This window comes from Euprymna scolopes, chromosome 5, assembly GCF_053919585.1.
Source record: "Euprymna scolopes isolate OS-2025 chromosome 5, ASM5391958v1, whole genome shotgun sequence".
In the NCBI taxonomy this organism is placed as follows: domain Eukaryota; kingdom Metazoa; phylum Mollusca; class Cephalopoda; order Sepiida; family Sepiolidae; genus Euprymna; species Euprymna scolopes.
In genome coordinates, this window is record NC_136486.1 from 38,030,152 (window position 1) to 38,057,465 (window position 27,314).

General features: G+C 34.6%; 1 protein-coding gene across 2 annotated transcripts; it reads right to left on the reverse strand.

Moving 5' to 3' along the window:
• Positions 1-5,120: 5,120 nt before the first annotated feature.
• On the reverse strand, positions 5,121-20,473 carry LOC145276770 (large ribosomal subunit protein eL32-like). Of its 2 annotated transcripts, XM_080128026.1 has the most exons (4): positions 20,363-20,473; positions 13,817-13,925; positions 7,390-7,542; positions 5,121-5,322 (listed from the first exon to the last, which is right to left on the reverse strand). In XM_080128026.1, the coding sequence occupies exons 2-4, from the start codon at positions 13,904-13,906 to the stop codon at positions 5,164-5,166; spliced, it is 402 nt and encodes a 133-aa protein (XP_079984152.1). In that variant the 5' UTR covers positions 13,907-13,925; positions 20,363-20,473; the 3' UTR covers positions 5,121-5,163. The 2 variants fall into 2 exon arrangements, with proteins under 2 accessions (XP_079984152.1, XP_079984151.1); XM_080128025.1 differs by lacking the exon at positions 20,363-20,473 and having other exon boundaries at positions 13,817-13,974.
• Positions 20,474-27,314: the final 6,841 nt, after the last annotated feature.

Below are 27,314 nucleotides of genomic sequence, written 5' to 3' on the forward strand. Positions count from 1 at the left end.
CATTTTACAGTTGGCATTACTTTTGTAAAAAAAAAAAAAAAAAAAAAAAAAAGCTTCAAATTTAAAGCACAAATCTTGGTAGAAGAGTAACTTAATCTTGCCTTTGGTAACTTTTTTTTTTGGGGGGGGGGGGTCTTATACCCTGAAATATACCATATTTTCTAGCATGACTGGTATTCATTCATGCACCTGGATGAAGTGCTTTTCTTACAATACAGTTGTTTGTCTGATGGGAAGCAGTGGTTCAATGTTTCTTGGCCATAATTATGATGGAAAACTACACATAGTGTATATATATATATATATATATATACTACAGGATTATGAGGCAGTTCTAGTATGAATATTGGGAGCTTTAAATCTATTCTTGCTTCTGTATATATAATCTTACTACTTATAACTGTAGGTCACTTTAAAATAGTATGAGAAGAGTATGGTTGTGGCACTCCTTTTGAAGCCAAGTCTGGGTCTCTTTGGACTTGTGAGCTGCTGCCGAGTCCTGCTGCCACACCCAGGGTCTGTCAGTGGCCACTGATTATACCAGATCACCACACTCTTCAGCACATCCAGGTATACTTTGGTATTTACTTTCAAGCTGACTTCGAAGATGTGATGTGGCCCTCAGTTGAAACCACACTAAAGATCATAACCGTGGCCAGAAACTTTTTATCACCCTGGGCACGTCTTTGTTATTTGTGGCAATCCATTTTGAAGGTCCTGTTATAACTTGGATCAATAGAGAGCATGAATTGTACAGCAGTGCATTTCCGATCTTGCTTGTTGAACATTTTGTCACTTTCAGACATGATAGAAGGCTCCTATCACTTTTGGGATTTGTACACAACTGGTCAACTAGTAGATGGTGTACAATAAAAATAGAAAACCGGTTTTCATCAAAAGGAAATATCAATGTCATCTTTTCTAGGACGATAATTTTTATTTCTTTCCCTACTTTCACGTTTAATGCAGCATTAAATTTCATAATGCCATTGAAGCATATCAACCTCCATTTATGATCAATCGGTCTTCGAGGGCAGTGGGTTTATTTCAGCAACTAAGAGATTGCTTTTTAATTCGTTCTTGTATCTAAGTAATGGTTAGTCTACTGTCCTGTGACCACTGTCAAGTTGACTGTACGTAAACATTTTTGTAATTCTTCCTTCTTGCATATGCAACACATGGCTAGTCTAGCGCAGCTGTAATTTCATGAAAGAACTCTATCATCAATGTCGTACATGGTGAAAAGGTCAGCATTTACAATCCTGCTGCCTGAATGAACTCCACAAAATTCTCAGACACAACCTTTGAAAAATATTCGGTACTCTTGCATAATTTGACACGAATTCTCTTGAATTCCCGTCAAGCATGGATCGGGCAAGACCGGCAATTATTGGTGTCAGCCGAGCATCATAACGGACGCAAACTAATGAAAAAAAAAACCGGAAAAAATACAAATGTAAATAATCAAAAATAACAAAACCTACCTTAAAAACGTGTTTTTCATTTTAGTATTTATTTCTGACAATATGAGATTGTCTGCATCATTGTTTTCATTTATTTTTCTAACATGTATAGATTTATTTTCTTGCCTATCATTTTTCTGTTTCGCGATTTTGAAAATATATATATATTTTTTTTTTTTTTTTTTGATAGTGCTTTTTCTTTGATTAATCAAACTCCAATTTATATTAAAAAAAAAAAAAAAAATACAAGTAACTAATCAGAAAATAAAGTCACTCTCGCCCCCTTAATATCACCTTAAAAATAAAAAGTCGAGTTAGCATTTCAACATGTCTATGGTGCTGCGACCTGCACGAAAGCCACACCATGACTCAGGATATACATTGTGAATTATGATTTTTACCAGCTATGAAAAGAGGAATACCAAAGATTATTACATATCTTCCTTATTTTTGTACAAATAAGAGCAACTTTTGCTAGACCATTCCCTGCTTCCAAATTCTAATGAATAATTGAAGCAATTTCTTGAAGTTTCTTACCATGATATTGAAAAGATTTCTGGTGGGATTGCATCTTTTCCCGACATTATTTGTTCAATAGCTGCCAGAACTTTCTGAAAGCTTGGTGAAAACGATAACTCTGGTATTGTATCAAAATGTTCCTTCCAATTTTTCCAGATTTTTAGCCTTGTGTGTTCACAGGTCTCCATTTGTCAAGCTTCCTGGAGATAGGTAGCCTGTGCAAACCACCAAGCTGCTTTCATTGTATGCAGGGCTCTTTTAACATGATCTTTGCATGTGTACACTTTTTGTTCAGGTGAGTTTTTATCTCCAATCCAAGCTTTATGGGAACTATGCATTTAAGTGATAAAAGCCCATAGTGTGTGTTTGTTTTTGTTTGTTTTTGTTTTTTTACATATACATCACTTATCAAGGCCAAGAGGGGCACTCAAGGATAAGGGTTAAAGATAAAGAGTATAGTAGAAATTGGACAATATAGTGATCATTAATAATGGAAATTTGGTAAATTTTGTTAACTTATGGAACGGTTCATCAAAAACTTGTTTACATTAGACTTGAAGACAACCATTTTGTAGTCAGCTGGAAAACAGAAAATAATTCCACAGGCATCTGTTTATGCTTAGGCATGGATAAAACCAATCTTGGTGTTTGTGAATAGGCAACCCAAGCACCTCAAGGTGTTCAGTAGCTTTACAAAGATTTAAGACGATCCAATTTCATTACTTATTACTAGAGTTCAGCACTTCAAGCTGTTCTGCAAGAGTTTGCTGGTCATAAGATTTCAATGGTGAGATGTTTGTACACTTTGGAACGGAAGATTTTTTCATCCTTCTGTGATCTAGATGAAATGTTTTACTATGAAGCAAAACCTTATATGAAAGGTAATGTGGTGTGAAAAGATGTCAATTTGAAGTTACTTTGATCCCGTTGTTTTGTCATCACATAGTCAAACATGTACCAGTCTTTAGAGCATGGGTGCATCCATTTTATTGAGGCAATGTTTGATATTCAAATCAAACTCTTTGCAGAAAGAAACTAATCTGAGTCAGTATTGGACATATGAACTCAATGACCCAACATACCTTCCGAGGTTTGGAAACCACTTCCAACCCGATCGTTGAAATCAATAAGGACGATTACAAGAATGTAATGAAATAACATTCCGAAGTTGGCTACAGAAATCATCCTTTTCTGGCTCCGAACTACATCTAAAAAAAAATAGGTTTAAAACTAAGACTGTCCACAAAGACATGTGGTCCAACTGATAAGTATTAAATAAAATTCAGTTTTAATTTCAACACTTGAGGTTGAAGATTCAATACTCTGAGACTATGAATTACTGGCTGGTAGATTGACAGCATGTTACTCCTGTGTTAAAAGGTTTCAATCAAAATTTCGATTTTGACAAGATACACCTTTAAAGTTTTGCGATGACATTGGCTGAAACCTTGTGAGAATGACGTTTAAGACGAGAATAACAGTCTGAATAATCCAAATTATCCATCCAATCTCAAATTCTTTAAACAAATTAATAAAGATGAACACGGGAAGGATTTAATAACTGTTTCATATTTTAGCTATTTATAGCGAATAAACTATTCAAACATCGGAATAAGAGATAAAAAAAAAGATGTTAAGAAAAGAGGTAATAATGACTAAACTACAAATAGGTCACACTTTCCTGTCACTCACTCACATCTACTAAAAGGAGAAGAGTATTATTCTCATTATCACTTATTCAGAAACTAACTTTAGTTAAAAAGGGAATTTAACTCTTGATGGGAGAAAAAAATAAGCATCTATTCTTTTGTAGTGTTTTTTAAAATATTAGTTTTCAGGGGGATATTTTGTTACTTGTACAGTTTTATCAAGACAATGGAAATATCGAAAACAGTTATATGGAATGAAATTCTCTAAATAAAAATTTTTTTTTTTTACAGCATAAAAAAAATACAATCAAAAGGTTTTGATTTTTAGGAAGAAAAGCTACTATTTAACATTGGGGGGAGGGGGCCTTTAGACAGTTACCTCCCAGTGGTGTGTTCTAAAAATCCAAACAGGGCTACCTTCAGAACACCGTCATAAAGAACTACTCAATTAAAATAAGTGAAAAAAATTTTTTTTTTTTTTTTTGAGAACTTCATTCTGTAAGGGTACGTACAATATAACTTATTTAATATTTTCATTCTTTTAATGTCTTTATTATATTGTATAAGTGCTGATATTTTGATATATATATATATATATTTTTTTTTTTTGAATGATTTTAAAAATAAGTTATTAAAATATCAACATCCAAATAAATTATATCCAGAGTAGCTTATTTTGTAATATGAAGACGTGCTTTTATACAGAAATACGGATAAAATATTCTCAGTTGAAACTTGATAATCTAGTCTTCTCAGATTATATATATATATTTTTAAATCAATTGAATTGAAAATTTTCCATCCTAAGAAATTCCATAGATCTAAAAAGCTAACCGTTGGTTTATAAACTAATTTTAAAACAAAAGTGGAGAAATGTTAAAAGATTATGTGAGTTGATCTGTCCAACTGTTTTATTTAGCATAATATAAATCTCACCCGCATTTAAATGTATATACGTATGTTAGCCTAAAACTTTTAGAGACAATAGACTTTTCACAGTATTGTTTTGAAACTTGACTCTTTGGATGACAAATATAAAAAAAATGACTAAAAACATTCATTTCCTCACCCTCAACTGGGCACTTTTCTACAGAGAGGGGGGGAGCGGGACGCCTTTTTCGCTGATATTTTCAAACATTATCCCCTCTTTTCGATTGACTAACCTTCATCACGTTTGGCGATGGACACAACAAAGACGTCACTTTTTTCACATTCTTTTCCTCCTTCGCAGCACGGGTTCAAGCCTGCCTACTACCACTTTTTTTTTTTTTTTGCTTGCTCAACACACCTCCAAACACCCGGGCTAGTTTAGCATAAAGCAATACTCTTTGTAATAAAAAAAAAAAAAAAGTCTATCGCTATCTGGTAATAACAAGCAAGAGATTGAATAAAAGGATTGATCATATTGGAAATCTCAGCTTGAAATTACACCCAAGAACTATAAGGAGTATATGGACAAGAAACATTTAATTATAAAAGACACTCCATGTTGGTTTTTAAATTGTTTATTTTCTTTCTTTACAGGCCACCATTTACTCGTCTTCTTGAGACCTAAGTCTTCCATGTGGATTTGTCACTTTGATATTTAATTGTTGAGCACGTTCAACAATATCTTTACGCTTTTTGCTGGAGACGCCATGAGAAATCTCAGCAGCATAAACTCGGTTCTGCATCATAAGAATCTCCAATTCCTGCAAAAATATAATTTGAAATTAAAATCACATTAAAAAAAAAGGTATTCATGTTGATAATGATCTTATACCAAATAACCAAAATCATTTTAAGATAAAGAGAGAACGGACAGGTCTGATTAATAGCAACAGATTCAATTTTATTTTGCTATTTATGTGGCAGGGAAGGGACATTTCTTAGAAATCAAATTACCAAATACTTGAATTTGTCTCAAAAATTATATTTATATAAAAGTTTAAATGTTTTTATGAAGTTTTTTTTTTTCTTTAAAAAAAAATGCAAAAAGATATTTGGTGAATATACTCCTTGTCAGTTAAACTCAAAACTGCAAGACCTGATTCACCAAATTTAATGTACCATGATTTAAACATAGGAAAAGCCATTAATGACAGTTCCTACGTGGGATTTCCTTAAAGGAAACCAACATGGATAAATAGTTTACTAAACATTATCAAAACTCAGCGACTATGAGAAATTTTTAATTTCCATCTTTTTTTTTTTTTAATGAAATTGAAATTTTTCTCAAATTGTCAGAGTTTTGAAGAAAAAAAAAACTTTAATCCTAAAATAAAATTTTAAAATAACCATTTCTCAATTTTTAGCATAAAGAGACATGCTTTAAAATGTGATTAAAACAAAATTTCTGGTAAATTTATTTTAAAATGAGAAAATCTGAATGGCATTTTATTTTCATCTAAAGTATTAAAAAACAGGAAAGAACTTGCAAAAATCTGTATGGTTAATCCAAAGAGGTCATTTCAATCTGAGAAAATTGAAGTAAATTAACTGGGAAGACTTGCTATGAATAAACTTAAATACATTATGGTGGAATTTCATTAAAATTGAAAAAGCTAACATGTTGTGTGGAATGGGGGGGGGGGGAGAAAAAACTGTTGCTTGGCACAATTAAAATCAATGTGTGAATTCTCCCAAAATTATTAGCTGGGTTGCTGCATGCGAGATTCATTTTTAATCCCGAATCCAAAACTAGATCACAATCTTTGAAATTAAAATATATATATATGGAGCGAGGACAGCATGTAATAACACTACATATCAGGAGGAGATGTAGAGTCTAAGAACAGCCTTTCACTGAAACTATCCAGAGAGCAGGACATAGCTCGAGAAAACCCAGATTAAACACCAAGAGATGCCAGCCAAAAACCCACCACGGTTTGCACACCATACTCGAAAGGCCTATCTGAAAATTTTGTAAAAATATGCAGTTGGAGTGTTTAGGGCAACTCAACATTCCGAAAATACCCGATGCAAGTAAAACCCCTCGACTGAAAAACTGCATTTACAAGATATCATGTAAATGTGGGAAACTTTACAAAGGTGAAACATGCCACCTCCTCAAAAGACTAGAAGAACACCAAAAAACTCATGCGCAGAGAAATCGAAAAATCAGCCCTAGCTGAACATGTGTGGAGTGGGGGGAGTAACCGTTCTACAATATGGAATGATGTTAAAATAAAGAAAATGGCAGATCAGAAAACTTAGAGGCGGCACATATGGTAAAAAATAATATCATTAGCTGTTCCAGCATAGAATTTAATTACATTTGGATTTCCCTAATTACAAATTCATGTAAGACAAAGGAGAAATAACAAAAAATATGTCTAGCCCAAGGGAGGTAACTTAAAAAAACACCCTTCTCCCCTTGGCGTTCTCCTTGCATTTTTTTTTTTTTTTTTTAAATACATGTGGATATCGATCCTGTTTGGATGAACTTTTTTTCACTAATATTATATATTAACAATTAGCATAGATATCCAAAAAATTGAGTCATAGGAAAACCCTAAATTTTTTTATCTTAGTGACCTCCCCCCCTCGAAGATTAAACTTTATGATCTACGGACCCACCCTCAAACCCACAGTTCGAATTCTTGCAATGGAGAGCTAACCCCTCTTTTCCTTAATAGAGGAAAAGGAAACATGTATTTAACACCCGAAGAAGGTCACAGGATACAGCGACCAAAACATTGTGCTAATAACACCCTAGATGAGAATAATTGTCCAAGTAATCAAAATAATACAAATATATATATATATATATTACTTACACGAACATTGTGTACAAGGAACTTTTTGAAACCATCAGGAAGCATATGTTTGGTCTTTTTCGTAGAACCATAACCGATGTTTGGCATCAAATATTGACCCTTAAATCGTCGTCGGACACGATTGTCAATACCTTTGGGTTTACGCCAGTTGGGCTGGAAAAGTGCAGAATAAATAATATTAGTAAATTCATATTTCAACCACACAAATTATTTAAAGCAAAATTTGGTTTAGGCATTATGCTATAACTTAGTTTTACCTATATAAAAACAAACCATTTTCTAAACCAGTTGACAACTAGAATAGCTAAGGAAGAAAGGTAACTCAATTTTCAGGAAATTATAAACAAGTTATATACTCTAGTTCTCTTGTTTGTAAAGATGTCAACTACACTTTCCTTGCAAATTTCCACTTCAGCAGTTCACATATACTAGATAAATTTCTAGGGTTATTTTAATCGATCAAACAAAATTTAAAGTAATATTCAAATTTCAATTTAAATCATACTTTACATAAGACTTTAATTGTATTTATGTTAACAGGATTGTTACACTATTCAATAAAATAAAAATATTTTTTAAATAACAGATGGGGGAAAATATTTTGGTTGTCTTTTTCAACTGTTCATACTTTAAAAAAAAAAAAAAAAATGCTATTCTACTGAATAAGAATGAAAATCAGAAGTAGCAAAATTGAATTGCCATAAAAAAAATAATTAAAAAAAACATTAATTTGATCAAGTTTTTTTTTTTTTTTACAGAATAAAATCAAATTTTAATGAGATTGACGTATCATGGCCATCTTGGCTATTTCTCTGCAAATGAGGAGAGAGAGTGCCAGGTGAGATACCAGGTACATATAAAGTTCTTTTTCAATATCTTTGTTTTTTAATGCCCTTGGTTAACTACACAAGCACCTAATATTACATCACATAAAACTTATTTTCACTACTGACCAAGACGTCATTATTTTGAGGGTAAATGTAAGAAGATACTGCAGTTATCTCCCCTGTTCATCTAGATATACCTATAAACTTGAATTTTGTCGCTGACCTTGATATTAAAACAAATTTAATACACTCAGTCATAAGTATGTGAGCAACTTCTAGGTTAACTAATTTACATATTCCTTTGAAATATGAGCTTTCATTTGTTTCTTATTAGATGATTGGCCATTCATTTAACCAGGCATGTGCAAATGAATGGCCAATGCTCAAAATGCATAAACATTTTGACCCCCCACCCCCTCTTCCTTTACATAAAAATTCACCAAAAAAATCAGAAAATAAACCAATTTTAGTGAAATTTTCATATTTATTAAATAATGATCATGGAATATAATGGACCCATTATTTGAATCTTAGTAGAAATGTGTAATTTTGTTCAAACAAAAGAAAAAAAAAATATGCATAGTTTATACTTTGTTCATAACTGCAAAAAATTAAAGAAAATGTTATAACATATGGACATGTTATATATAGTGACATTGCTTGTCAGTGTGTGAAAAATGTCTAACAAATCACTGAATATTTGGTCTACAGACTTGAAACTTGACATATAGGATATTTGGACCTCGGGAACATTTTCAATTTGGTTTTTAAAGCCTGTAAAAATAGTTTTGGGATCAAAATTTGGAAAAGAGTTGACCTTGGTAGAGTAAATAGATTAACTTCTAAGCATGCATACAAATACATTTTTAGCTTGAATGACCCCCACTTAATTTTTAGCTTTAACAAAGGATGAAACGTTAAATAATGACTGATTGGATTGCTGAAGCAATTTTTTTTTTTTTTTTTTTTTTTTAAATCATTACTCTATATACAATATCAGAATTTGCTTGATAATAAATACAAAATTTGCATGAATTAAAATATAATTCAAACATTTTATGACTGAGCAGTCTGCTAGTTTAAGAAGTTCACTTCAAAGACTTAATTTTGTTATTTTTCTCAATTTTTGGATATTCCATTAATTTAGACACAAAAATTAGGTTAACATTTTTTGGTAAATGTTTATTTTAACTATAACCCAACACCAACCATTCTAGTTTGTGTTTTTATGGGTTATCGAGGTCGCTGAAAACAAAACTGACATTTAAACCCGTCACAAATTGACCATTTGCATGGTATTAACTCCTGGACCCTGGGATTATTTTGTGACATTTCACCACCTTTATTTATGATACGTACAAAGCACGCAGTAGCGGTTTCTTACTGAAATGTACATTTGCGCATATGTGTAGTCACATGACATTTCACAAGGCGCATGAATACATGGCGGACATCTTAAATTACAAGAAATAATTTTCATAAAATAAAAAATAGTTTTCACCTTCTTTAATAGTAAAAATAATGCTGTCAGAATAGAAAATGGCCATAAAAAGAATTCTTTTTAAAGTAAAAATATTTTTTGTATTTTCAAATTAAATTCAATTTGAGGAAGAAAAAAAAAAAACCTTCCACATTAAAGAAATTTCTAAATAATAATATTAATAAAAGAAATTAAAAAAATTTAAAACAGTTTTTTAAAAAAATTTATTCCATTTTCACCCCAAACAAGGCACAGTGCCAGAGGGCTACTATCGGGAACATAAGTTATAGGGATACTATGTAGGGAGTTGAGCAGCAAGATGTCTGTTCACATTACACTTTAACTTCTGCATGTCAGTACAGTTGGGAAAACAGGAACCTGGAAGGTAGTTTCAAAGAAGAAACTATTATACATCTAGGGATCTCCGGGTAGGAGTGGAACTTTGCTGCTGGTCGGGGGGTATTTACTTCGAGGGGGTACAAGGGCTTGCAGTTCGTTAGACTATCCACCATTAAAATACTTGTAGAACAGGCAGAGGGATGTAACATTTCATTGATGGGACAGAGGTTAAAGCCTAGATAACAGTTCCGGACCTATCAGGTTGTCGACTCTTTTGAACCCTGTCCAGGAACGAGAAACTAGTAGCAGATGCACCAGCCAAAATGTGACAACAATACTCCATACATGGGCGAATGGTGGCCTTGTAGAGGTACAGGATACTTTCAGGTGTAACTTTCTAGCACAGTAGAGAGAGCCCAGCCCACTTTCCTTGCAGCAGCCCAGCCCTGACAATGATCTCAATGTATTTGCTCCAACTCCTTCCTGTGAACATTGAACTGAGGAGTTTAATAGTACTTTCAGGTAATGTAGCTTTAGCCATGGCTGTTGGTGGTTGAGAAGGTTTCTTGTAAATATTGAAGGTAACAAGCTTAGTCTTGGCAGCATTGAATACTACCATCCATTTTTGTCCCCATTCCACTATAGATTGGAGGTCTTCCTCTAATGTTTCTGCCATTTCCTAAGATGTGTTCATTTTGTTAGTGCCTCTTAGAGTGCGGTGTCATCAGCAAATATACCCATCTCAGAGACAATTTTATCATTATAAATATTAGGAATAATAAAGGTCCAAGGATAGACCCCGGAGGTAGGTGTGTCAGAAACTAACCTTACAAATGCGTGAAATATATTGAATAATTCGATCCCGTCTTTCCAAGCTTATAACTACTCAAAAAATGTAATTCAAACCCTAATTCTTTTTCAATTAAAGGAGCAAGAACCAAGGTTTCATTTGAAAAAAAAAAAAAAAAAAAAAAAGTGGTTTTTAAAAACGGTTTTAAACTTCGGATTTGACAGGTAAATTTCTAAAAATACTTTTTTTTTTGTTTTAAATTTGAATATATTATTTATTGATCTTTTATCTTCAATTTGTGATATAAAACTTTGGTAAGTAAATTAATTATTTACTTTTTAATAGACATTTCCAAATGGTGGAGGGGGGGGGCTTAAAAAAAAAACCGTTTGTCTAAAATATTATATTGGTTTATTGGAAAGAGGATAAAATTTCACATTGACCCTGAAAAATTTTGGTAGTATATGCTATAAAGAAAATAAACAACCCACTTTTAAAAAAGAAATTACGAGTTTATATTTTATTCAGAGTTTCGTGTTAGGGGTGTCAAAAATTCCCCAAAAATTATGATACACCTACCCCTGAGGTACACCCACATTTATATCATTGTTTGGATGTACGACCATCGAGGACAACCTAGATTCTTCTTATTTAAGGAGGATTTAATTATGTTAGTATTCGTCCAGTGATACCATATGAACTAATTTTCCTGAGAAGACCAGTGTCAAAAGCCTTAGATATATCTAGCTCTACCCTCCCCTGTTTTGTCCAGTGTTTGGTATATACATTCAGAGGATATCTGCTGTAGAATGGGTTTGCCTAAATCCATATTTAGGGTTGATCAGAAGTTTAGCAGCTGTAAGCAATGTAATTCTTTATGTTAAGTGGTGGTCATTGTTGTACCCACATATTTTTGCAGGCAAAATATGCACGCACAACAATGACCACCACTTATAAAGAACTACATTGCTTAATATCTGGAAAGCTACTTATTTGTGGAAAATTTAAATGGGATATTCGTTTTCAGTATACCTGAAAACACCCAGAAAACAAGTTTTTTAAGGTAGGTTTTGTGTTAGTCTATCAGACCACAATTACTCATTTTACATTGACGAACCCGCAACAAAAAGTGGGTGTTAATTTTATGTTAAATTCATATAGAAAAGTTACTCAGGTTTATTCAAAGGTGGAATGATGCTGCACTTTTACCTTTACATGGTGGTGGTAAACACTAAAAACTTATTCAGATAGAAGAGTGACGTTTCTGTTATTACAATAGAAAAATGCGAACATGAAAAGTAATATGGTTAAGCTTAAACATGGAAAAGTAAAGGACTAGTTAAAACTGGAAAAGGACAAGATATTCTAGTAAAAAATATAAATTTATAACTTAAAATATTGCAGCATTAAGAATTGATTATATGTTATAAATTGAATTTTTTTTTTTTTAAACTTAATGCGGCAATATTTTAAGTCATAAATTTTATGGTTAATACTGCTTTCAATAAAATATCCCCAATCATCTCTTTCATTCTGTTTCATGAGCGGTGAACTGGTAGCAACAGTAGTCGCTGAAGCGACGTGGTTGCTATGGAAACCAGTCATAAAAAAAAAAAATGCTTTTTTTTTTTTTCTTTTTAATACGATTTTGAACTTTTGCTTTACTGAACGAAATTTGAAAAACTTTTCACAATATAACTGAGAAGGTGATCTAAAAACTGTAATAATTGTTTGAAATTTGGTCGAAAAAGGAGTGAGCGGTGAAGCTTTAAAGCAGTTCTAAATAATTAAAACTTGCACTTAACCGGTAGTGTTTGAATGATGGGTTTGTTTGTTTTTTGCCTATTTTTATTATTTAGAAATAATTTCATTCTAATTTTTAACGACCATTTTCTATTCTGATAATGACAGGATTATTTTTTACTATTGAATGAGATGAAAACTTATTTTATGAAAAGTATTTCTTGTAATTTTAAAATATCCGCCATGTATTAGGTGTGTCAGAAACTGACCTTACCAATGCGTGAAATATATTGAATTCGCCCCCCCCCCTTATAGCTACTCAAAAAATGTAATTTAAACCCTAATTTTTTTTTTCAATTAAAAAGGAGAAAGGACCAAGGTTTCATAAAAAAAAAAAAAAAAAAAAAAAAGTTTTAAACTTCGGACTTTACAGGTAAATTTCTAAAAAATACTTTGTTTTAAATATGAATATATTATTTATTGATCTTTTATCTTCAATTTGTGATATATAAAACTTTGGTAAGTAAATTATTTACTTTTTAATAGACATTTAAAAATAGGGGGGGGGGGGGGTTAAAAAAAAAACCGTTTGTCTAAAATATTATATTCGGTTTATTGGTAAGAGCATAAAATTTCACATTGACCCTGAAAATATCGTAAAAATTGAATCAATAGAAAAATTGATAGATTTTTAAAGTTTAATAATTTAAAAATTACATAACTCATAAAAATTCAATTGATTTCATTAGCTTTTTAAAAAATAAAAATATTTCTATTACTTTTTATACAACTTTAATAGTTTATTTTGGAAGTAAAATCCATAAAGAAAATAAACAACCCACTTTTAAAAGAGAAATTTTATTCGCAGTTTCATGGTAGATGTGTCAAAATTCCAAAAATTCTGATACACCTAGCCATGTATTCATGCGCCTTAAGAAAAGTCACATGACTACACAAATGTACATTTCAGTAAGAAACTGCTACCGTACACATATCATAAACGAAGGCAGTGAACTGGCACAAAATAGTTCCAGGGTCTTGGGTTAATACCATGCAAACAGTAAATTTGTGGTGCATTTAAATGCCAGATTAGTTTTCAGCGGACTTAGTAACCACTAAAAAGAAACTAGAATGGTCTGCGTTGTTACAGTTACCCATTTTTTAAATTAAAACTCAATATTTGGATTTTCGTCCTTCCGAAGAAGCATTAAAAAAAAAAAAAAAACTATAACACATCACAAAACTTACCTTCAGTTTCTTGTAACGATCTGACTGATGTCGTATGAACTTCTTTGTTCGCTTCTTTTTAATATTCGGCTTGTAAAGTGGTCGGGCCATGATTACTCTTCTGATCAAACTGAAATTTGAATATAAAGATATTAAAAGAAAACAAACTTTTGAATTTAATTTTACAAATTATTTTGGGGCAATCATGTAGTGTAGGTAACACAAAACAATAAAAAGGTGCTTTATATAAACAATAGAAATATAATCTATAATATAAAATAACAGGATAACTGAAATACTTATTAAAAAAATCAGTGCACAAAAATTTACAGAAAATAAAATTACATTATGTACAAGATTAGCCAGGGGGAGATAATCACGCAAGTCAGATATAGTAACAAAAAAATCTCTGATAATGGCTAAAATGTATTTTATATATATATATATATATATATATATATATCTGGTCATGAATAGGCTCCTATATGGTTGACTATTATAGATATCTGATCACATATAATGATAGATGTATCCAGACACAGGAATGGGTATGTTTGATCTGGTATAATGATGATTCATTAAAATTGTGGGGTCTGTGTACGCGCTTGGTCCACAAAGTATGGAAATAATAAAAAAAAAACGTTTACACATGTTTTTGATATAGATGTACATAATACTTTGATAAGTATGTTTTAACTTAAATAGGGATGGTATAATAAAATTGTGGGGTCTGCGTTCGCGCCTGGCCTCCATAGAATGGAAATAGGCACAAACTTTAATAAAGACTTTTCATATCTATCTGCGTAAGTATACTTTGATAATTATGTTTCAGTTTAAAGAAATATGGTATAATAAAATTATGGGGTGTTCGTTCGCGCCTGACCTCCATAGAATGGAGGTATGTCACAAAGTTTAACAAGGTTTTTTAATATAGATCTACAGAATATTGTGATAAGTGTTTCAGTGTGAACAGGTATGGTATAATAAATTATGGGGTTTATCTATTTTATTTTCATCACATTTTGTTTTGGTTTTGATACCCCCAAATTCGAAGTTATCTCTTTACAACCCTTCCTTTTCATAATCTATCATACTTTCATAAATAAGAGTCCATTTTCTGTAGGCTGTTTTTGAACCCAGTCAACGACAAGTACTTATACCTAAGTACCCGTTATATATATAAAACAAAGACATCACAGTTCATAAACTGGACAATTAAAATCATACAAGTTCATACAAAATTAAATTTTAATGAGTTCAGTTAAGAGTTAGGTTGTATATTTTTTGTTAAATTTTATTACTAATCATTTAAGGATTCAATCATTGTACTCATTAGTAAACAGGTCAATTAAAAGCTTACACGCGTTTTGTTTTTTTTTTTGTTTTTTACATAGGCAGCACCACTTATTAAGGCCAAGAGGCCACTCGAGGATAAGGGTTAAATAGTCAATTGGACATAGTAATCGTTAGTAATGGAAATTTGGTAAATTTGTTAACTTAAGTGGAACAGCTCATCAAGAACTTGTTTACATTGGACTTGAAGACAACTATATTATTGTCAGCTTAAAGGCAGGAAAACCGAAGACAGTTCCACAGGCGTGCAATTCTAAGAAAGAATCTTTGTTCATGGAATCTACGTTTAGGCACAGATAAAAAATGGGTGGAATTATTAATAGTGTTTTCAGCTAGATAAGTGTTTCTTGTGAAAGTTTGGCGAGAGGAGACCATAGAATGGAGCTCAGCTGAGCACTCGCCATGAAAATAATAAAGTAGAAACAAACTCGCAACATTTCTTCTTTGAGAAAGAGGTTGCAGGGAAGAGAAAAGGACATCCCCTACGAGGCTACAAAGTATATTTTGAACTCTATCAAGGCTGGATAAGTCCTTTCTAGCAGCTCCTGCCCTGATGTGGCAACAGTACTCCATCCTTGGATGCACTTGGCTCTTATACATGTAGAGAATTGCATCAGTAGCGAGATATTTACTGGAACAGTAGAACAATCCCACTATTTTTCCAGCGGCCTTGGCAACGGATTTGATGTATGTGTTCCACTGTTCCATTTCAGATCAGGAGTAAAGGTCAAGCTCAGAAGCTTGTCAAAACATGAGGCCTCCCCAAGACAAGAGCCATTTATTTCAGTTGATGCCAGATGGGGATCAGAGTGATGATGTAAAGATAAAAGGTTGGTCTTGGATGCATTAAAAGTAACTAGCCACCTCTTTTCCCATTGTACCATGTGCTCAACGCCAGAGAGAACTTGGTCGTTTATGGTCTTAGATGTGCTACCATAGGCGGTAGAATCATTAGCATAAATGTCTATGAATGATGTAAGGATGTGATTTGGAAGACCATTAACGTAGATCAGGAAGACAGGATGGATCCCTGAGGGACTCCAGTATTAATACTGTGAGCTAATTTCTGCCCATCAACCACTACTCTTATGATCCTATCAGAGAGAAATAATTAAGACATTTCCAGCTATAGTGTAGCTGAAGATCTTGTGAAGTAATCCTTTATGCTATACCCTATCAAAGGCCTTGGATATGTCGAGCAATTGCTCTAGAAAGGTAGCCTCCATCGAGCGATTCACTAATCATGAGATATAACTGTAAGCACATCTGCTGTAGATCTAGCAGAACGGAACCCTATTTATTGCATGTCACTAAGGTTATTTTTGCTGAGATAGTCGAACAGATTCCAGCAGCAACTTACTCATGACGCACAGGAGATTTATTGGCCTGTACTGAGAGGGAGATGAGCGATCACCTGAATTCTTAAATACAAGGCACACTGATGAGATTTTCCAGGGTGATAGGAAGCAATTCTCCTTTAGACAACGTTTAAACAGTTTTGTAAGTATGGGCGCTAGTTTCGGTTGACGATTTTTTTGCGTACTATAATTGGAATACCGTCAGGGCCAGTTGTTTTACTGGAACTAAAGTTTTTTTGATTAGCTTGGCAATATCACGTACATATATTTGTACATCACATATTGAATTCTTACGACTCGTAAAAAGTTAATATTTGATATGAAATAAAGAGCGTTTAGGAACACTTTAAAACACTGATAAATGATTCAGGTAGGTTGCAAAATAACTTTTATAGCTACTGTTAATATTTGTTGTATATTTTAAAAACTTTTTCGAATCTATGTCTACAATAATACACCCCTTTGGTAAATATCCAGATACGCTACAACAGAACACCGACCACTCTAATTTGTTTTTTTATAGGTAATCGAGGTCGCTGACAACGAATCTGATAGTCAAACTTGGGGCAAATTTACCGTTTGCATGGTATTAACCCCTGAACCCACGAACTACTTTCCACCATTTTGCAGTTTCCGTTTACGCTACGCGCGTGTGCTGCAGCATAAACGACGGCTTGCTTCACCGAGCAAACTGCCTTCTCACATGACGTATCAATCAAAAAATTACGGACTGACATTTTTTTAATGACTTACAATTAAAGAAAAGTACAGCCAATTGGGGAACTTTATTTTTTTTTTTTGTCTCACGTAGTTTTTAATGCGGTTTACAAAAACATAAGCAAACATTTTTATGTTTTTTGTTCTTTATTTTGCGGGAGGGAGATTCAATTATAGAACTTATGTGGCTTAATAGGTGCTTCTGCAGTTTAGTTAACCGTTTCTCCGTAAGTAACGCACCGGCATTTACCCATTAGAACACCATTTAACATTTTTCGAAGATTTTACTGTTTACATTGGGGGCGCGAGGGGGGGGGGGGGGCGCGCCCAATGTAAACAGTAAAATCTTCGAAAAATGTTAAACGGTTTCTAATTGGTAAATGTCGGTGCGTTACTTTCTGAAAATTTGAAAACTGTGTTCCAGGGGGGGGGGGGTAATTCCCCCCCCCGTCTCCCAACTTGGAGTGGTTTCCTTTTGTTTTCTTTTACAGCTAATTTTAAATTTTCCACCCAAAAAGTGCTAAAAACAAAAAAATAAATTAACCCCCCCCCACACACAACTTGGTGTGCTTTTCTTTTTTTGCTTTATTTCTTTTTCATCTAATTTTAAATTTTCCACGGAAAATTTGTACGCCATGTGAGAAGGCTTGTTGAAGCCGTCGTTTATGCTACAGCGCACGCGCGTAGCGTAAACGGAAGCTGCAAAATGGTGGAAAGTAGTTTATGGGTTAATACCATGCAAACGATAAATTTGCCCCAAGTTTTTGAACAGAACGCTTTAAAATAAGTGAAAATACCAACAACTTAGCCAGTTAGGTAGAAAACGGACACTTAGAAAATCGATTTTTTTTTTTAAACAGTAAACAAGTAAAAATATTTTTTTTAAATATTATGTCTCTTCAAAAAATTTACAAGAACGGTCATAAAATGTGTTTTCAATCGATATTTATTTAATAAGGGACCCGTTTTCCTACCTAGCAAAAAGGGTAGTTTTCCTAAATTCCCGCACACATATGAAGTACCCCGGGTTAGGGTTACATAGTATCCGCTGGAAAATCTTGTAAAAAGGGCGAAACTTAAAAAAATTGCTGATGCCTTTAATAATACACTGAAAAAAAATAAATAAAATAAACGGTGTTTTCCGCTTTCATATATACCGCCCGTTCAAACATGACCGCCAACGAGTTACATTGCAAAATACAAAATTATGTCTGCGCTAATTTTCCATCGATATGCGTTTCCAGCATACCAGAAAACCTTTAAAGTCGCCATTTTATTGAAAAATTCTAAGGCGCCTTCAGTTGGCGAAATGGTGCACTTTCACCGGTACTCCATGCAGTCATGCACTTATTGATCCGTGCTGAAATAACGTTATTTAAAAAAGCCATTCTTAACATGGGGAGGGTATTTTATTTTGTTTTATTTTTTTAACTGGTAAATCACCACTTATCAAGGCCCGGAAGCCACTCACGGATAAGGGTTATTACGTGTACAGTAATCAATGGGATGATATCGTAGTAATCGTTAGTAATGGAGATTTGATCAGGTGTCTTAAGGGGGCGGTTTATCAGGAATTTGTTTATGTTGGACTTGAAGACATCCAAGTTGTAGTCGAAACAGGCAAACGGAGAGTTCCACAAGCGTGCACTTCTAAGAAAGAAGCTTTGTTCATGAATCTACGTTTTGATTTAGGCACAGGCATTTTTTTTACCTATTCTGTACTTTAACCTTACAATTGAATAAAAACATCAAAAATGTAATTAAACTTGGAAATACGATTTAAAATAATAGCGTGGATCAGTAAGTGAATTAGCAACCTTTGACGGTATGTTTTAAACGGAATTTTAAGCGTTTATTCAGTCTGAAAGGCAAGTGGTGCAAAGTTAAACGGGCAATCAAGATGGCCGAAAAAAGCATGCGGTCTTCGGAGCTTAGCTTCGATAATGAGTTAAAAGTGGAAAATTAAAATATTGATAAAAATCCACCAATAAGTGTCACAGTAATACTTATTGGATGGATTTCTATCAGTATTTTGTTAATTATTTTTCACTTCATTTATTGGCGGACGTACACGAGTAAGGCCCCCATAGCGAAATACGCTCCGATGTTGTGCGCATCATCATGTTCGAGGGAGCTTTCAGCCGAAAAAACGGCCAAACACGCCAAAAATTCTTTCCTTTCAGAATAAACGCTCCCTCGAAGCCGATGCGTATTTCGCATCGGGGTTCTCACTCGTACGTTGTGTATTTGAATTTTTGGCCCTTTTCTTCGTTGTCTTCTCCGCTAAATACCCATTCCAAAAATCAGGTAATGTGGATCATTGGATCAAGTAGTTTTTTTGTTTTTTTTATATATATATATATATATATATTATTCAAGATAATCAAATTTTACGACTAAGCGAGTCGTAGTGTTTTCAGCGACCGAATCCGATGAAATAAAAAAAATGAGGGACAACTCAAATCGAAGTTGAGATGAAAAATAAGCCTTGCAGTAAATGCAATTTAGTAGTAAAATCGCTAAAAATCGCAAATTTTGATTTTCTTTACTTGATCGATTTAGGTAATTTTTGGAATAGGACATCTCCGTTCTGTAACGAGTACATACATCGTAAAGACTTTCTTGTATTTTCTTAACTTTTAATTGCTGTCACAAGTGGCAATCTGAATAAGCACTGTTGTTTTTAGTTCTCACTTTATAACAAGAAGTTTTAAGTCGTATTCGAAAGCGGACACGTTTTGGTTATGGTTGAAGACTTGCATTTTCTACCGATATAAACATGAAATTAAATTACTAAGAAGAACTGTAAAAAGTTTTCTTTTTTACACACGCAAACCAACAACGCAATTGAATTTTTTTTTTTTTTTTTTTTTTTAGATAAAAACTGGAAAAGTGAAATATGTTAGAAGCATGAGCATATTACATACACATGGTTACCTACGGAAGAAGACACAAAAATAGAAACATACAAGAATTTAAAATGTCTAGAAAATCGAATTAAAGTTTATAAAACACATAAATAATATAAAACATGTGCTCATAAGTTATTCGATATGTATTTTAGACGAATATAGGAATAAGATGATAAATATTTTAATTAAAAATTGCTGGGATAAAGAAGAGCAAAATTGTAACTCACCTACAATCAGAAGAAACTATAACCGGAAAGGGAGAATCTTATGCTCATGCGCAGTGAAAATAGGAAATTCGAGACCAGGATGCAGTTGAACAGGATGCTATTACTGAGTTATCTCCCGTTAAATTAATTTTTTTTTTTTTAAATCTCTTACTCCTACAATGTTGAATTCTGTGTATTTTTAACAAAATCATAATAAAAATGTTAACTTCCTAGTTAAATACTATTTTAGTCACCCAAATTATTTAGAGTGAAATTGGTGTCGATTTAGCTCCCTTTCTAAAGAACCTACATTTATTTAATTGTGTGGGTTTCTACCAGTATTTTGTTTATTTTTATTTTTTGAGCTATTATTGAGACTCCAAAGATGTGACTCTCATATCGGCCATGATTTCTTGGGTGTTTCTTCGGAATGAGAACGAAAATTGAATTATTGAATTTTAATTCAAACCAATGGTATCTACTTGTCGTGTAGAAATGAGTAAAATATCCAAAACTAACAAAAAATGATCAAGTAAAAAATTAACTATTCATGAAAATAGTTTTCGAAATAAATTTCAATTTATACTTAAAGAATAAAAAAAATAAATAAGGGAGGTAACTGTAGTCTGCTAAAAAAAAATGGTGACCGTCACTAGATCGTGAAATCGTTAAAGTAAATGTTTTATGTAATAATGTAGTAATATCTTACTAATTTCGACATAACAATTAAGAAGATAACATTGCTTGTAGTTGAAATTGAGATTTTTTTTTTTAATTAAGTAAATCACATTGGTTTTTAAATGGAAATTCAATTTTGTTGCTTTCGATTTTCATTCTTATTCCAAAGATAGGTACTAGAACACTAAAAACTTATCCCAGTTTCTTGTTCTCACGTAACACTCGACTTATTTTCCGAACTGAATAAACACTTTAAAATAAGTTAAAACACTAAAACTTATCCAGGTAGGTAGAAGAGTAACTCATCTTGCTTTTGATAATATTTATTTGTTATGTACTTGCTTTTGACCACTTGTTCATTTTGTTGTCTATAGTAAAAAAAAAATATGCCCAACCATGTAAAAAGTAAATATATATATATATATATATATATATATATATATATATATATATATATATATATATATATATATATATATATATATATATGGTTCTTGTCCAGAATTCTCCCAACATTTAAAAAATAAATAAATAAAAGAAACTGCTATATGATCTACATACCGTAACAGAACAAAAAATATATTTTAAAAATATGTAAATTGGTTAAGTAGTTTAATTTTATAAAGAAAATAATTTTTAAGCGATTAATGAGAATTCATAGGCATTACCCCATAAATCCAGTATGAACTATTATTGAGTTATCGCCCTTTGTTTCTTGAAAAGTTACTGTTCAGATTCTCCGTTCTTTTTCTTACTCTTCATTCACTTTTTCCATACTTAATTTTCCATGCTTTATTTATATTTTATAATTCAATTTTTTATCAGAACTTTATTGTAATTTTTTTTTTAAATTAAAAAAATTTTTTTAATTAAAATAAAGATTTTTAAAAAGTTTTTGAAATTCTTTTTATTTTTATATTAAAAAAATTTTCTTTTTATTTCATTTTCTTATATATTGTTTTATATATATTTTTAGGCTTTATTGTTTTTTTTTTCTGTCCCTTTCATTTATCCCCATCATCACATCACCCTATAAAATTTTTTCTAATTCTAATCTAAAATATATTTCTATTTCTAATCTGAATGTTTTCAAAGTCAGTATTGCCATTGCCTTTTTACCTTTACATTTGTATAATGTTGGCTTTTTCTCCTCTTCTCATGAGAAGCATTTAGCACCAAAGTGCCATGCCCTACAACGGTTTCTCCCTTATTCCACTTTCTGTAACCCTTATTGACTTGATAATGTAATATAGTTCCTATGTAACTTTGGACCAAGTAAAGAATAGATACCCCGTATCAGACACCGCCGCCTGGCGGTGCCAGGCGCACATTTCAACTAACACCGGTGATTCGACCTTGACATTGGCACAAGCACATGGCGTCGGTTGTTTTTAAACACGTCAGATAGCAAACATGCTCGAATATTCACCAGCATTTTTTTTTTTAATATATTTACAAAACCTTTGAAGATTTAAAAGAAAAAGTATATATTTACAAAACATTTTTTAAAAATAAGTAACAAAACGAACGTATTTAAATAAAAGATATTTTAATAAATGGGTGTCTCTTTCTGTTTCGGATTTTTGCGACCAAGATTGATTTTTATGTACCGTGTTTTGTGGGGGTGGAGTTCTGTGTGCGTTTTTAAGACAATTAAATATTTATTTAATTATTCTTTAAAATATTAACTTCAGCGACAATTAATATATTTTTCAAATAATATTTTTAAATATTAAATTTTTACGAATATTCGCGAGCGAGATTTTTTTTTTAAATAAAAGATATTTAAATAAATGGGTGTCTTTCTGGGTGCGTTTTTTTTTTTAATAAAATAAAAATTATAAAAAGATTTCTATCTTGTGATACTACATTTCATCTTTATAAAAATAAACGTTATAAAAAGATATGTGAATAAAATAATATATTTTTTTATCTCGATTGTTTATACTTGCCATTTTATTATGCATAAAAAATTGCCTCGGCCTAAAAGGATTTCTCTTTCACTGACCACCGACATACATCGCACTGTAAATAAATATTGAATTGTATTAAAAACGTACAAAAAAAAATGGCCAAAACCGTATAGAATGAACCTTTTTTTATAAGTTTTACTCAGTCTTTATTTGAACTTAATGGACTGTTGTTGTTTTTTTTTATTATTTATTTATTAACTGTTTTATTCTTTTTATCAAACAAAAATAGAACTTTTATAATGAAATATGTATTATGGAGTTTTTCAAACATCGAAATTTTAAAATTAAAGTTTTATTTAAAACAAAAAAAAAGACGAGGTGTTTTTTTCTTTTCGAGATATTTTTTTTTTCACCATTTATTACTTTGAAATTTTATTCAACAATGAAATGATAAAAAAAAACTTTTCGTTAAATATATTTCAAAAAAATTATTATAAAATATCTATAAAGTCTATTTTTATGTCTGTAAAAGTTTGTTGAAAGTTCAAATAAAGTTTATAATTTAATTGAAAAAAAACAAAAAACAAAAACACTGTGTTCATTACAACTCTACTTTCAACCGAGTCGTTGTTTGCTTCGTTCACCACACTCTTTTCTTCTACCTCTTCTTTTACACACGTCCGTTTGTTTTCGTGACTCAAAATCGTCTCTCTTCCCGCTTTTCTCCCCTCGCTATTTATGGAATCAAGGTACGAGATTCTCCGAGATTCCACGAGACTTTTTTCCACATAAACGCATGCGGGTGCCATCTTGATTCTTAGTTTGTGCTCTGCAGGCACAAACGCGCAGTCTCTTTAACGCTAAGCCACTTTCTCCACACTCCCCCCTGATCTCATGATCACAGAGACGACAGGGGGGTGGTGATCGCCGCCGTCGGGTGCTTCTACGAAGGGGGACAGTGCTGCTCTCGTCTTTGCGTGCACTCTCATCCACCGCCTGATGGTCGGGGAAGGCTTCATCTCCGTGGAGGGTACTGATATCAGAGTCACTGCTTGATAGGGATGGTGCAAACCAAAGCGATGGCCCACTCGTCTCAGAGTCAGAATCACTCTCATCGTCCACATGGAGGTGGTACATGTGTCGCCGGCCGTAGGTCCCTAACGTGACGGGGTACGCCATCAACCTGGACACACTGCTGACTCACCACATCGGTCACTGTGCGTCGTTTATACTTGTCAGTACATCGGTTTCCTGGCGGCTTCACCCAGACAGCATCCCCTTTGGCATATCGATTCCGTTCTATCTCAGTGGCCACAGTTGTATCGGGGTGGATTCCTTTTTCTCGGACACGGTACTGATAGATTGCGTTTGCAGGCGCCGTTCCTGGAGAGACGCCATCCTTTGGCATGAGATTATACCAGTACATAGCTTCTGCGATGGTGCACTGCTTCCTGGCTGCAATTGTTTTGATGCTGCGATGGCTTCTCTCAGCTATACCATTGCCAGAAGGCACATAAGCGCATCTAAGCCGCATCCGCACACCCCATTCTTGTAAGAACTGCCTTATCTGATGGCTGCAAAAGGCTGGGTCGTTGTCCGTCAGCACTTCATCGGGCGCACCTCTTTCACAGAACACGGATGACAGCTGACGAATAATGTTGCAAGAGTCCTGGCGCCCGAGGAGTCTACAGACTGCAAAACGTGTAGGCCCACAATCGATGAGGGTAAGGAAGTGGTTGCCACCATAGTGTGTGATGTCCATGCCCACTCTCTGCCACTTACCACTCACTCCTAACTCCCCTTTCTCCCATTGTGCTGGAGCTGGGTCGATGTATTGGTAGACCTCGCAACTTTCCACCACTCTTTGGATATCTTTTTTTTCCTACTCCTGGATCAATCATCTTGACAAAGTACAGTGTCCGCTTGATGCCAGGATGTCCACACTGTCGATGAATGTCCATGATGCGCGCTGCATCCACATTACACACAACTGCTGCACATGTGTTTTGCAGATTATCAGCATCTCTCCGAGCACCAGCCAGAAGCCATCATTGAGGGACTCTTGTCAAAGCATCTGCTCTGTTGAGTGCAGACCTGATCAACACTACGTCCACGGTCAGGTCGTACTCTGTGATGGTGTCGACCAAGGTGGCAAGCCATCTTCGAATTAACATCTCACTCGATGCTCGTGTCATCAGCCGTGCTCTTCCACTTAATGCATCGGTTATCCACCGATGAGTGCATGCCGAGTCAGTCATGATATGTAGAACCTTGGCGTGCCATTGAAGCGCCAAGTTAACGCCCTTCAATGTGGTATCAAGTTCGGCCAGGTTTATGTGCCTCGAATCATTCTCTGGCTGAAGCCAACAGGCATCTTCAATAATGGAATCATTAACTGCAAGGGCAACTCCAAGGGCCAGTGAACTAGCATCCACCCAGACCGTGAACTCATTCCCGCTGACACACCACTTTCCCTGAATGGGGTCATCACTGGTCACTCTGGACACAGTCTCTGTCAACATGCTCCTTAGGGTGACATCGTGTACTTCATCGTCCTATCCCTACGACACGGCTGTTGCACGTCTCTTTATGGCTGCCACGGCCACCCTGAGCCAACCGCACACAGGGAAATGGCCTACCATTTTTCCACAAAGCGAAAACACTGTTCATCGAGTGATGTCTGCTGGGACCTTGGGAACGTGACTTCCTCTTCTCCAGCAAAGTCCCGCCTTGCTATTGCGCACGTGCAGGCCGAGAACTTTTGCTCCATCGCACAGACGCTCTGGTTCCTTACATGTCAGTCCAAAGCTTTCAAAGTGCGTTCTAACCGATTGCGCTGACATATGGTTTTCATTGACGAATATATGATCGATGTATGAGGATGTTGCCTGCTGCATTGCCTCATCTTGCTGCCGGATAGCATGCAAGATTGCTGTCATAATGCCTGGGGCCACATTTAGACCGAACCCTAGCCTGGTTAGACAATATCGGGTTCCTCTAATTTCCACAGTCTGAAATGGCCACAATTTCTTCTCAATGCGTATTTGAAGATAGGCCCTGCGTAGGTCCAGAGTTGCCACGTTCGATCCCTGCTGTCGCCACTCCCTTAATTTGAGTGCACACACATCAGCCCTTGCTGTATATGGGTCGACATGCTCATTGAGCTCACGGTAGTCTAGGACGGGGTGGACCTTTTGTTTGGTCTCTTGTACGACGGCCATCAAGGGAATCAGCCCTCACGGGGGGCCAAGCTCATCCTCTAGGTATGGAAGAAGCCAGCCATTGTCGATCCACGTTTGCAATTCTTCTTCATACTGTTCCCTTAGCCACATGGGTGGGGGATATTCTGATAACCGGTTTCGCAAGGATATTGGTGGCTGATCGTTTGACCACTTCCAAGACGCCGTCCATGCATTGGTGTTTCTATCATACTCTGCATGAAAGTCAGGCTCGTTGAAAGTTATGGCAGCACAAACATGTTCCTCACATCGGGAGAACTGTACCTTGCCGGTTCTGTCGATGGTAATTCCACCCAGCTGTGTAATCAAGTCCATACCCAAGAGTAGGTCGTACCCGAGAAGCTCTCCCTCCATCACCAGGGCTTGCACGGCTACTGCAAGCCCGTCGTTGATGCTTGCACGGATAATGCTCACCCCACAAGAGGCTAGTGAACCCCCGCCTACAGTTAGTACCGGAATTCTCTCTGCTTTCCAAGTGGCACAGCATATCTTGCTTACGAGAGTCTGGGTGCACCCAGTGTCCACAAGCGCGAGGCGCTCGCTTCCATTAATGTGTATGCTTACAGTGGGTAGCGCCCTGCTCAATGACGATCTGGGGAGAAGACTGGCGCTGTAGCTTCTTCCCCTTGCCCGTTTCCCGGACAGGTGCGGGCCAGGTGTCCGCGTTTTTTGCACTTGTAGCACTGCGGCCCGTCAAGTTTCCGAGTTGGTTGACGTGACGAAAGACAATCAAGGGCCAAATGGTTGGGTCCTCCACACTTATAGCAGGCTGTAGCTGCGCCCAGGTCCTGCAATCCAACCTGTGATGGTTGTACAGCTGCCACTTGGTCTATAGTGTTAGGGCTTTTCTTTAGTATTGCTCGTGCCCGCGCCAATACTTCCGATATGTCCATCTCGTCCACTTGGGATGGGGCATGGAGCAGATCTTCCACACTCTTAGGTAATCCTGCAACAAAGGCGCACACCAAGCCTTTGTCTGACATCCCTCCAAAAAGGACCGATAGCTTTTTTAGCTCAGCCAGATACACATCCACCGTTTCCCCAGGATGTAATTTTCGGGCCATGAATTCCTTCCATGCAGTAATTGGATCTAATGCAAATGCTGTAAAAAGGGCACGCTTGATGCAGGCAAAATCTGTTTTT

Bases quoted from the DNA above. Each gene is read 5' to 3' on its own strand.
- LOC145276770 (XM_080128026.1), bottom strand. From the start codon at position 13,906: ATGGCCCGACCACTTTACAAGCCGAATATTAAAAAGAAGCGAACAAAG. The intron at 7,543-13,816 runs GTAAGTTTTGTG...GCACTTTTCCAG, and splicing joins ATCGTTACAAGAAACTGAAG to CCCAACTGGCGTAAACCCAA. The intron at 5,323-7,389 runs GTAAGTAATATA...ATATTTTTGCAG, and splicing joins TCCTTGTACACAATGTTCGT to GAATTGGAGATTCTTATGAT.